The 13,302-nt window shown below is 44.4% G+C and overlaps 1 protein-coding gene across 11 annotated transcripts in view; it reads right to left on the reverse strand.

Annotated features, from left to right (window-relative positions):
* adgrb3 (adhesion G protein-coupled receptor B3) overlaps nucleotides 1-13,302 on the reverse strand; it is a 590,910-nt gene that overhangs the window by 319,467 nt on the left and 258,141 nt on the right. For 6 of the 11 annotated variants that reach the window (XM_078398997.1, XM_078398996.1, XM_078399002.1 and 3 more), the window contains one exon: nucleotides 8,379-8,489. The exons of 2 other annotated variants lie outside the window; for them this stretch is intronic. In XM_078398997.1, coding sequence (XP_078255123.1) covers nucleotides 8,379-8,489 — 111 coding nt within the window. Of the gene's footprint in view, nucleotides 1-8,378; nucleotides 8,492-13,302 lie in introns of those variants that run through there. 3 more of the 11 variants (XM_078398998.1, XM_078399005.1, XM_078399003.1) reach the window with 2 other exon arrangements.

Consider the following 13,302-nt stretch of genomic DNA (forward strand, 5'->3'; position numbering starts at 1 on the left):
CAAAGGATGGAATTAATTTGGAACGTTGATTTGAAATCTGAAATTTATTTGTTAACCATATTAAGGAAATTAGGAAAATATAGGTAGATGGGAATAAGTCACTGATCCAATCGATGGGCTAATTGGCCAACATCCGGTCAAATTAACCACATGCTGGGCATGCAAAACAAGGCAGTTATCATAAAGAGAGACTTGTACCCACGATCGATGCCTGCGTCACCAGATAGTCAAAGGTACCTGGTCCAAATGTGGAGGGTCTATCTTGCTAGCCTGAAGCAACTTGATTTCAGTGATATGTCCCTTAGTGGTGAATGGGCCTCAGATGGGCCACTGGGGAAACCCTGCCCCTAAAGACTTTGACAGCATTCAAGCTTTGCAGGCTGTCAAAGCTATTCAATGTACCTGAGTGTCTGTGATATTGAAACAAAAATTAACGAAAACATTTAAAAATAATTCCAAATATCAAACAAACACAAATAATTAAAAAGAACAGTAATTTGGCAGATGGATAATTTTTTTCTCCACACCCCTACAATCTACATCACAATATATGGAGCAGTGAATCCTGCGTCAGATTTAGCCCGATACTGGATCTGAAAACAAATTCATTGCACGAACGTTGGGGAATTTTCAGAAAGCAACTGTCTACCCACTGGTCTCCACAGTGGGTCCAGCAGCAGAGCAGATTGCAATGTACGCCAACCATTGCAGAATAAGTTAGGGACTACTGCTGTTATGGACCTCTGCAGAGTGTCAAGTGCAATGTTAGGGGTTTCTGCATTTGACTATACATGTGCAAAAGTCCGCAAAACCCTTGCTTCCAAATGGGGTGGGTGCTGCCTGTTCTACCTGGAACCGCTATTGCCATTAGCCTTCTCTCTTCAAGATACTGTGTCAGATCCAGCATTTTGAATTTTTATTTCAACTTGAAGATCTTTAGTTTCAATTTATTAGATCTGCTCAAAAAGTTCTCAGTTAAAGGATAATTGAGCACACTTGGTTAATGCAAAGAAGGCGGAGAGTGAAAACAATTGGATTTTCAGTGGGCTGGGAGGATGTGACCAGTGGAGCAGCTTAAGGATCAATCTTTGACCTTCCATTATTTACGATTTAAATTAATGACCCAGAGGAGTGAACAGACTGTGAGGTTGCCAACAATATGAAGAAAGGTGGGAGGGAGAACATTTGGACACTGCGAGAGGATATCGACAGGTTGTGTGAGAAAGCAAAAGCTTGGTTAATGCCAAGTGTGAGTCATGCACTTTGATAAGCAGAATCTAAAGTTGGATTATTATCTAAATGGCTGAAAGATCGTAAATCTGTGAATCTGGGTGATAGATCTGGGTGTTGTGTATGGATTGCAAAATGTTAGCAGTCAGGTGTTATAAGTGGTTAGGAAGACAAATGGCATATTGACCTTCACTGCAAGAGGATTGGAGTTTAGAAATAGGGAAGTATTGTTACAATAGTATAGGCGATGGTGAGGCCACAACTAGAGTACTGAGCACAGTTTTAGTCCTCTTACTTAAGAAAGGGATTGGAGGCAGACCAAAAGAGATTCACCTGCAACTTATTGGAATGAAAGGCCTGTCCCACGACCACGAGCATCTACAGATCCCACCTAGGTCCTCCCGAAGTTATGAGTGCCTGTCTTCTGGACACAGTGTTTGAGTGACTGGTGGGATGGATGGAGATGGATTTGCTGGCTACTGCATGGCTGCATCTATTTTCTGCTGGGTGTAAACAGGGCATTTGTCATTTCCGTGGCTTTCTCATCACACGTGGGGCAGGATTGAGCTGAGCAGAGGTGGGAGCACTGAGCAGACTCTGCCTGCCGCCCACTCACTGAGACTTTGAGACCAGCTGGTGCCTGCTCGCTCCATGCCCGCAAGCTCTCCCATGACAACTGTTTCTGTGATCCTCTCCGATACACTACTTTTGTTTGTTTCCAACTTATAGACTGTTTGGGTGATGAACAGGTTTTAGGAACAGAACCCTGTCGTAAACTGGGGACTTCCTGTAAAGAATTCAGATGTTCATTAGTTTAGTTTTGCGATACAGCATGAAAACAGGCCCTTCGGCCCACCAACGTCACCTCGACCATCGATCACCCATTCACATAAGTTCTATGTTATCCCACTTTTGCATCAACTCCCGAGACAACAGGATCAATTTACAGACTCCCAATTAACCTACAAATGCGCATGTCCTTGGGAGGGAACCGGGCACCCTAAGAAACTCACGCATTCACAGGCAGAACGTGCAGACTCCACACAGACAGCCCCCTGAGGTCAGGGTTAATCCCAGATCTCTGAGGCAGCAGCTCTCTCAGCACTTTGGAGTTAGAAAAATAAGGGTAATCTGATGGAAACATATAAGATCTGGAGGGGCAACAACAGGACAGATGTCAATATGTTTCTGCTTGTGGAAGAATCTCGAATAAGGAGACAGAGTTACAAAATAAGGGAGCAGCCTTTTAAAACTGACCTTGTTGTACCTTTTTCTGCAGAGGGTGATGGGTTTCTGAAATTTTCTTTCTGGGGGTATTGTGGAGTCTAGATTATTGGAATTATTTAAGGAGGCGGCTGATCATATTTTGCTCTGGGGAGCCAGCACAATGGAGATGAGACCTGGAGCAGATAAGCCATGATCATACTGAATGAAAGGAGACAGATCAAGAGGCCGACTCCTTCCTCTATTTGCTTATGCTTTTATTCTTAGGTGTTTAATAGGCAGAAGACAAAGGATTTTTTTAAGCATTCAAACAAAAGCCGCAAAACAATTAATTTCATTAAGAAAAGTGGAAGCAAAGAACCAATACTGTTTCTGATATATGTCATTGTCGGAGTGGAGGAGAGGGATGGGTATGGGTGGAGAAGGAAGAAAAAAGAGGAATAGCTTATCTTCAAAATTATACTGTTGTGCTACCAAACAGCAAGAAGTTGAACAAATTGGAGTCGTTTTTTTTAATGAACATAAATTATTGCTGAAATCTACCATTAGAAATCTAAACGTGTCCAATGTCCTGTCTGTCTCTCTCTCTCTCTCTGGTTGTTCGAAACAGATCATTTTATAAGACTCTTGGGTCTTTCACTGTCTTTGTAAAAATCTCAAGCTGCTATTTTATGAACCCAGTTAAATTAAAGTCTCGAGCTCCTGCATTCATGTGTACTCACAGTAATATAATAAAATGGCCAGTAACCTGCTGACATAGTTTGGGAAATTATCAGAAAAGAGGAAATGAAACTGATTTCCAACTGATGTGTGGTGAGTAAGACACACAAATGCATTTACTTTGTGCTTGTGCTTAAGTGAAGTCAACACGGGGAACCTATAATTTTGCCAGAAAAAAAATGATGTTTCATCTTTCTTATTATCGACTAAACTGGCAATTTTTAGAATTGTATCTCACTGTATGGTTTAATTGAGAGTTTGACTCTTATTTCAATACCGACACATCTAGAGATCGTTTTAATGAAATGTCGTCTGAATTACTCCGCATTAGAGTATTTTCTTTTACCTAAGCCTACAATAGGTTTTTTTCCCCTAAACGTTCATGTTATTTCATTATAATAAACAGAACAAAAAGATAGCACACATTAATTCAGACAGAAATGGCAGTATATAACTTTCCACTCAATTTAAAATGCCTTTTCGTGAATTAATTCCAAACCTAAAACATTAAAAAAATATATAAGTGCAGCATTTTTAAAAAATGTTAGAGATGAGTTTGAGTTTAGTTTATTGTCACATGGGCGGCCCGGTGTTGTTGTGATATTGCTGGGACTACTTTGTGTATCCAAGAACGACTTTGTATGGCTGTGTATATAAGTGATGGGTGTGATTAGGCGGTCACTCTGGATGCAGGTGGCCACGGAATAAACAGCCTGGAGTTGAGCTCCAGCAATGTAACCTTTTATACACGTGTACTTGTGGTCCTTCCAGAGTCACTAAAGGTACAACAGGTACCGGACCACGAAGTACAACATGGTGGCAGCGGTTTGGGTGTTTCGCCTAGAAAAGGAAAACAAGAAAAAACGCAAGAAAAAAAGTTAACAAGTGCGTAAAAACAAACAAAAAAGAAGGTTAACAAACAGGAACCCAGCACAAAGGTTAACAGGAAGAAAAGATAGAGCCCTGAAGAACGAAAAAAGTTTACCGCTCGGTAAGGGGCCAATATATATAGGTATACTTACCTGCGCAGTAGTCAGCGGCGAGCTGCCGATGTGACGCTGCAAGCTGCTGAGGGCGGTGTGTGAAGGCCCACATCGCGCCCCAGCAGCTGTGCAGGCCCGAGATTGGGAGCCTGCGACTGCTTCGCGGGGGAGAGACCGGAGGCGACCGGGAGACCCGACACCCACGGAGGTGTGCGGTGACCGGGGAAGACCGACACCCACGGAGGTGTGCGGCGACCGGGAGACCCGACACCCACGGAGGTGTGCGGTGACCGGGGAAGACCGACACCCATGGAGGTGTGCGGCAACCGGAGGAGACCGGGAGACCCGACACACACGGAGATGTGCAGTGACCGGGGAAGACCGACACCCATGGAGGTGTGCGGCGACCGGGAGAGCCCCGGAGGAGACCGACACTCACGGAGGTGTGTGGCGACCGGGAGACCCGACACCCACGGAGGTGTGCGGTGACCGGAAAGACCGGGAGACCCGACACACACGGAGGTGTGCGGTGACCGGGGAAGACCGACACCCACGGAGGTGTGCGGCGACCAGTAAGACCGACACCCACGGAGGTGTGCGACGACCGGGGGAGGCTGACACCCACGGAGGTGTGCGGCGACCGGGAGAGCCCTGGAAGAGACCGACACCCACGGAGGTGTGCGGCAACCGGGAGAGCCCCGGGGGAGGCTGACACCTATGGAGGTGTGCGGCGACCGGAGGGACCGACCACCCGCGGAGGTGCAGCGGCCGGTAAGGCCGAGGCACTGCGTACTTGTCCAGGCGCGTCGACCGTAGAGTCGGGACGGCCCTGGGCCCGAGGCAGCGGCAGCGCGTTCGAATTTGAGCGGCAGCTGCCGGGAGCACCTGTGGGCGGAGCCGGGGAGCACCTGTGGGCGGGGCCAGCGGCAGCGCGTTCGAAAAGTTGAACGGCAGCTACCGGGGAGCACTTGTGGGCGGGGCCAGCGCACCGCGATTACAGCAGTGCCAGCCCAGCAGTGGGAGCCCAGCAGTGCCAGCCCAGCAGTGAGAGCCCAGCAGTGCCAACCCAGCAGTGGGAGCCCAGCAGTGCCAACCCAGCAGTGTGAGCCCAGCAATGCCAACCCAGCAGTGGGAGCCCAGCAGTGCCAGCCCAGCTGTGGGAGTCCAGCAGTGCCAGCCCAGCAGTGCCAGCCCAGCAGTGGGAGCCCAGCAGTGCCAGCCCAACAGTGCCAACCCAGCAGTGGGAGCCCAGCAGTGCCAGCCCAGCAGTGGGAGGCCAGCAGTGGCAGGCAAATCATGGTGGTGGAGCATCTAGAGCCTACACTACGTTTGATCTACACAGCACATCTTCTTGAGGGGAAGATATGGAACAAAATGAATATTTTGTGTTTAATGACCTGTGTAGTGATATGTGTAGTGAAAGCTTAATGTATTATATTTGATGCTTTTGTATAAATGTATATATCTGTGGAGTGACCACACGGAGTGAGTGACCACCCGGAGATGAGTGACCACCCGGCGATGAGTGACCACCCGGCGATGAGTGAAATTCTGCAGGGGAGTGACCACCATGATGGCGAAAAAAGCAATTGTGTTTAATTGTGTTTAGTTGTGCTATTGGTTTTGTTTGCAAATAGCAATGGTGTTTTGGTTTGTTTGTTAAATATATTTTAGCCCTCGAATGGTAAAGAAAACAATTTTATATAAGACAAGGGGGATGTTGTAATATATAAGACAAGGGGGATGTTGTGATATTGCTGGGACTACTTTGTGTATCCAAGAACTACTTTGTATGGCTGTGTATATAAGTGATGGGTGTGATTAGGCGGTCATTCTGGATGCAGGTGGCCACGGAATAAACAGCCTGGAGTTGAGCTCCAGCAATGTAACCTTTTATACACGTGTACTTGTGGTCCTTCCAGAGTCACTAAAGGTACAACAGGTACCGGACCACGAAGTACAACAGGTGTCACAGCAGTAGAGTTGCTGCCGTCCAGCTCTTGAGAGCATAAGACCCGGGTTCAACCCTGACCACTGGTGCTGTCTGTATGGAGTTTGTACGTTCTCACCGCCACCGCGTGGGTTTTCTCTGAGATCTTCGGTCTCCTCCAAAGATGCACAGCTTTGTAGGTAAATTGGCTTGGTATAAGTGTAAATTGTCCTCAGTGTGTGCAGGGTAGTGTTATTGTGCAGGGATCACTGGTCGGCGCAGACTCGGTGGGCTGAAGGCCTGTTTCCACGCTGTATCTCTAAACTAAACTAGTTTAAAGTGAAAGTGAAAAGCTTTAGACGCTGATCAGGCAAAATTTGTGTCGAGAGAAAAACATGGTTCCATTTGAAGTAAATGAGCTTTAATCTGCCATCAACGTATATCATTAACCCTGTTTTTCTCCCATCAGATGCTGCCTGACTTTCTGAGCATCTTAGGTATCTTCTGTTTTCATTTCAGATTTTAGCATCTGCATACTTTTTGCTTTTCATTTTCTTTAAATGATAGTTTGATGCTGAGACAGATTGGAAGAGTGCAGCAGCAATTTGACATAGTTTTTATATGTATGGATGGTTCTGTTGATCCGATTCCTTGGATGAAAACAAAAATTACATAACACTAAGTGCAGTTATACACCAATACTGAACTAGCGCACTTTGCAGCAAAACTGTCCACTGATTCTGGGCCGGTGCCAACAAATTTAGAAGCACAAACATGATGACATGAAAGTTTAAAGGCAGGAAGCATGCAAAAGTAAAGATAAATGAAAATACTAATTTGCATTTGAATATCCTGAGACTCAGCACTTTGGAGGAGCTACATACCATAATCTGACTTTTGTCAGGTCAGATGTTGGCCAAACTGAACTGAAAGCTTCTTCAGCACAGTTATGTGTGTCACTCCTTGGCTGGCTGGCAGGAAGGGTGCACCCTCATTCTAGTCAGCTCACTTTGTCAATCCCCTCGTCTGTTCTTTATCTACCAACCCAACCTTTTCTCTTCGCTCTGAACTCCAATGGCCTGACAACTTGTTTGGAAGCATTTATTGCAAATTAAAAGCGCTTGTCAAGCGGCAGACTCCTGGGAAGCCTGAATGAAATGGGAAAGGTGGGCATCGCCCACCATTAAAGCCGCTGAATGCTAGTCTTGAAATAACTAACCATCTCCAAAATTTGGACGTAAATATTTCAATGTACTTGAGCTTGCGAAAATCTGAATGCACTCTCTTCCAAAGTAATAAACTTCCATGTCACAAAACCAAGAGAAAATAAACTGAAATAAACCTTTGTACAGTCGAAGAATATCAGAATGAACAGCCTGCTGCAAGTGAGAGTTTGGCAAGCTGCCCATTTCCTCAGTCAAGGAACGATAGCAGTTGTACCTCCAAACAATACTTAATAAGAGGAAATAGATGAAATGTTAGCAAATTTGAACAGATGTATATATTCATCAGAGGTGAAAAATATGAGAGTTTGTCAAGCTTTTAAAATGATGAGTATGTTAATTACAATTGCTTGAATTGAAGCAGGCGTTAATTTTGCCTTGAAATCTTAATGTAAACATTATTCTACATCACAAGTCCTATTGAAGCTATGGTAGCATGCACATTCTAGTTCTCTAACAGTAAACACAAAGTGATAACATGAATGGCTACAAAGATCCTGGGGTTAACATTAACCAAATCCCGAGCAGGAAATCCATGGGATAAGTTGGCTTTACAACGTAAGTAAAATCATGTGTATGTAAAACCAGTGTTGCACTTGATCCCGTGTATTTTCTGACACTCGGGCGAGGTAAAAATTTCCCCATACTGTGACTCCCACGAGGAACTCTAAGCAAATGCACATAAGGAGAATAAGCACTCACACACAAACACTCGTTTCAAATTTCAACAAACTCAGTTCATGCATCAGTTTGGAGTATTTATTATATGTTCAAAACTAGTGTAAACCCATGTAAATAATAAGAATAATTTTAATGTTTCCATGCAACATGTTTTTAGGACTATTTCTATTCTTCCAAAATGTCATTGCCAATTATTAATTCCTTCAAAATAGCTACCGACTTGAAGGTACTTCTGGACACTTTGAGGTGACTGACCATAAAGAATACAGTTAATATGCAAGAAACATCAGCTGCACAATTACAAGAAAATAAAAGATTTATGGAAACATGCAGTGGGTTTGTTAAGTTGATCAAATGAAGACAGGTAGAGACTATTGAATTAATTACCAGTACGTGACATAATTTTACCAGCATCAGCTTGTTCCTGAGGGAGCTTTCTCTCATGAACTGATCGAGGTCGCTGACTTTTTATTGTATGCTCTTTCATCATTCCAAATTCTAAGGGCAGAATAGAGGTTTATGAAAGCTCCATGATTGCACAATTCACACATTCACATTTGTATCTTATGCATTTTTACTGATCTTATTGACAAGGTATGAATATAAAACAGGTTCAGAATGTTGTACTTTTATTCCAATCCATGTATTAAATCAAATCGATTTATTCACAAAATGCTGGAGTAACTCAGCAGGTCAGGCAGCATCTCGGGAGAGAAGGAATAGGTAGACGTTTCGGGTCGAGACCCTTCCTCAGACTGAAGGGTCAGTCTGAGGAAGGGTCTCGACACGAAACGTCACCCATTCCTTCTCTCCCGAGATGCTGCCTGACCTGCTGAGTTACTCCAGCATTTTGTGAATAAATCGATTTGTACCAGCATCTGCAGTTATTTTCTTATATATATATATTAAATCAAATTACACTTGTTTGCTATAGTTGTGTTGCTGGATTGGGTGGGATTGGGATTTTCCTCCTCGTACTCTAGAAGTCAAATTTCTCCACAAATCCCTAACAGAGGAATTTTGAAAAAGGCGTTGGCTGCTTAGTTCTGCAAGCATTGTTCTCGACAGAACTAAATCGATGAAAAAATAAAATAGGTGAAGCTCATTGGCACCTGAAACATCAACTGTTTCTCTCTCCACCGGCGCTGCCTGACTTGGTGAATATTGCCAGCATTATCTTTTGAGTAAAATTAAAACAAAATGTTAATTGAATACTCCCGTCCAAGAGGATGATAAATGATTGCAGCAGATTGTGAGGCTGTAAATGTCAACAGTGCATAACATGGAGATATCTCAAAGAGACCCTTTTAAGTAAAATTACATTTGATGGGTAACTTATATGGAATTTACAGTTTGTCTAAATTATTCTCTGACGGTATTTATGCACTTCACAGGCTTCCTAGTACCACTGATCATTTCACATTATTCCCATAACATTCTGATCCCTTATGCATTCCTCTTTCCAAGTTAATGAGCCTCCACCAACTACAACAGCTGAGCCTTGTGGTGTCAAGGTCCATGTACTTAACAATCTATGGAAACATTTCCCCCTGAATTGCCCATAAGAGTTATTAATGATTGTTCCTTTCCCCGTATATATTAATCTTGCTTCCCCTTAATGATTCAAGGTAGCTAATTAAGCATTCGTTTTCATTAAAAACTGCATGGATTGATTGTACATCATCTTAAAGATGGAGCTTAGATTGGGTCTAACTCGAGGGTCATCAAATGTGGTATTTTTACAATATCAAAGAAGCAGTAAACGTATGTTTAGGATTTCCTTAAATACAAACATTCATTCTGGGGGCAAGGATTACCTGAGAACATAACAACAGAAATAGCACATGAATAGGCCCTTCGGCCCACCATTGCTGGGCTGACCATGATGCCAAATTAAACTCATCTGATAACTCTCTATTCTCTGCCTATTCACGTGTCTGCCTAAATGCCCCTTAAATATTGTTAATCGTGCCTGCATCGTGACCTCCCCTGGTAGCACTTTCCAGGCACCGACCACCCTCTGCCTTAAATACAAATCTCTTTTAAAATTCCCCCCTCCCACCTTAACCTATGCCCTCTAGTATTTGACTTTCCCATCCTGAGATAAAGACTCTGATTATCTACCCTCTTTATGCCTCCCATAATTTTATATCCTTCCATCAGGTCACCCTTCAGCCTCTGGCACTCCAGCAAAAACAATCCAAGTTTGACCAATTTCTTCTTATAGCTAATACCCTCCAGACCTGGCAGTATCCTGGTGAACCTCTTCTGCACTCGTTCCAAAGCTTCCACATCCTTCCTGTAGTGTGGCAACGAGAACTGCACACAAGACTGGAAACGTGGCCTAATGTTTTATACAGCCACAACATGACTTCCCAACGTTTATACTCAATGCCCCAGCTGCACATTGTTCAGATTAAACTTTATCTGCCACTTCGCTGCTCAAATTTCGAACTGATCCATATCCTTCCTCACAATTGTCACGATAAAAATGACATCCCCTAGACTAACAATTGACAAGTCAATAAAAGCAAAGATTCAATTTGGGATTATTGGGGAGACATGTGCCAATTTGTCCCAATGCCCACAGGGCATGATGTCCGTTAGAGGTTGCCATGTTATTCCACTGGTGTCGATAATATAATGAGTCTAGCATAACCACTGAAAACAACCCCTGCCCACTTAAGTCCTGTCTCCACCTCTAAATGGGAAGGAGAGTATTGAGGCAGCCAGGACAGGAAGCCACTACGCAGCTTGGGGTCCCCCCCATAGTCATCAGGGTAGTCGATGTTGTGGATGATCTTGTTTTACCAACTACAGCTTCGAAATCTTAGTGGCAGAGGGGATCCAGGAAGCCCCAGAGGTAGACCTGAGGCACTGTGCAAGGAGATGGCCAGAGGGAATATTACTCCTTGGACATTGATCCATTGCCATGAGAAATTTAATGACCTTTCATGTCTGGTCTGCACACTGTGAGTCCAATCACACACCTCCTAGAGTCCTTCCATGCATCTGATACCATACACCTACAAAATCACACACACACTCCAGGTCACGGACTAAATCTCTTCTCTTCTTGTGGGAGACTGGAGCTTGCAGCTACAGATTGCAGCAGCAAACATGTGGAGGGCAGACTACACCCATATTGTTAATACACGGGAGAAGGCATTAGCTGCCATGGAGCCAGTGGTATGTCAAGGATCAATCAGGGTATAATGGTATGACCAGACCCACTCCAGTTTCTCAGATCCTACCTTCCCTTCATCTCCTACTTCCATCTATGTGTAACCGTCAAATGGGACGCTCTTGCCTTGTGCCCATCCACTGATCTTCCCGAGACGCACCAGATGCAAAGGAGGAATAGAGTGCAATATCTGATTGCCAGCTCAGACTCTCAAGTAGAGGGCAGCATTGTGATATTCTGCATATGCTGACTCCCCAAGCATGCATTGCAACCTGCTTGCAGGGGGAAAGGGGGAAAGGGTAGCCAATGTATTTAATGACCAGAGAGGGACTACACCTATGTTAGAGAACACAGACGAGGACTGCTTTGAAACATCTGCAGGTGGAAGCGGATAGGCATGCACGTGTGGTTGTCAGTGCAATCTAAAACCAGCTCAATAGCTTGTGTGAGACATGGGAACATGGAGGGGTCCAACTCTAACCTGACACACTATTTCTCTGAGCCTGGAGCCTACCCATTCCATGCAAGATTTAAGTCGATGAAATCAGACAGGGTCTTTAAAGCAAGAAAGAAAGAACTCAAGTGGGCAATTAGAAGGGGCAATATGGGCCACAAAATGGCTTTGGGGAGTTGGATTAAAGAAATCTCAAGGCATTTTACATGTACTTTAAAAACAAGTAGATAACCAGGGAGTAGGTTGGACAACTCAAGATTAAAGAAGGGAATTTATGCTCGTAGTCAGAGGGTGTAGGTAAGATACAAAATGAGTACCTTGCATCTTTTGTCACCAAGGAGAAGAATATGGAGTGGAGAAATGTGGAGAATACTAAAGGTAGACATAAAAGCTGGAGTAACTCAGCGGGACAGGCAGCATCTGGAGTCTGAAGAATGGTCTCGACCCAAAATGTCACCCATTCCTTCTCTCCATTGATGCTGCCAGTCTCGCTGAGTGACTCCAGCTTTTGTGTCCATCTTCAGTTTAAACCAGCATCTGCTACACATCTGCTTCCTACACATTTTGTGGAGAACACTAATCAATGATCGCATTTTGAGATTCTAAGAAGGAGGAAATGTTGGGGCTCTCGATGAAAACTAAGGTGGATAAATCCCCAGGATGTGATGTGATCTATCTCAGGTTATTGAGAGAGGCCAGAGGGGAAATTATGGGAGCCATCACAAAGTCTCTTCCCTCGCCTCAGGCAAGTTCTCAGAGGAGTGGAGAGTCGCTAATTTTGTTCCATTTTTAAGAAGGTAGCGAGAATCCAGGCCGGTGAGCCTCATGCCGGTGGTGGGGAAATTATTGGAAAGGATTGTTCGGGAAGGATTTGTTTCCATTTGGATGAGAATGGGTTAATGAGGGACACTCAACATGGCTTTGTACATGGCAGATCATGTCTTGCTAACCGCATTGAGTTTCTTGAGGAGGTGATGAAGGTGGTCAATGAGGGTCGGGTGGCAGATGTCTCCGTGGATTTTAGTGAGGCATTTGGTAAAGTCACCCATGATAGGTAGATCCAGAAGGTTAAGATGCATGGGATCAGCAGTGACTAAATTGTACAGATTCAGAACCGGTTTAGACACAAAAAGCTGGAGTAACTCAGCATCTCTGGAGAAAAGGAACAGGTGATGTTTTGGATCGAGACTCTTTTTCAGATTGAGAGTCAGGGGAAAAGGAAAGGGAAAGTCAAACCGATTTACTGATAGAAGACAGAGGGTTATGGTGGAAGGACAATATTCAGGCTGGAGTTCCGTCACCAGTGGAGTTGCACAGGGAATCACAAAATGCTGGAGTAACTCAGCGGGTCAGACAGCATCTCTGGAGAGAAGGAATGGGTGACGTTTCGGGTCGAGACTCTTCTTCAGACTGAAGAAGCTGGATTGTCCTATTGCAGCTCAACAAAGCATAGGTTGGACCATACTTGGAAGATTATGTATAGTTCTGGTCAACACACTTACAGGAAGGATATGATTGCAATAAGATTCACCAGGAGGTTGCCTTGAATGGAGGGTGGAGTATAAAGGAGAGATTGGATAGGCTGGGTTTATTATCGCTGAGGGGTGACCTTCTAGGGTTATTAAAAGTATGAAGGACATAGATTGGAGAGATAGAGTGGGTTTTCCCCCCCC

The sequence above is a fragment of the Rhinoraja longicauda genome, chromosome 5 (assembly GCF_053455715.1).
Source record: "Rhinoraja longicauda isolate Sanriku21f chromosome 5, sRhiLon1.1, whole genome shotgun sequence".
Taxonomy (NCBI): Eukaryota; Metazoa; Chordata; class Chondrichthyes; order Rajiformes; family Arhynchobatidae; genus Rhinoraja; species Rhinoraja longicauda.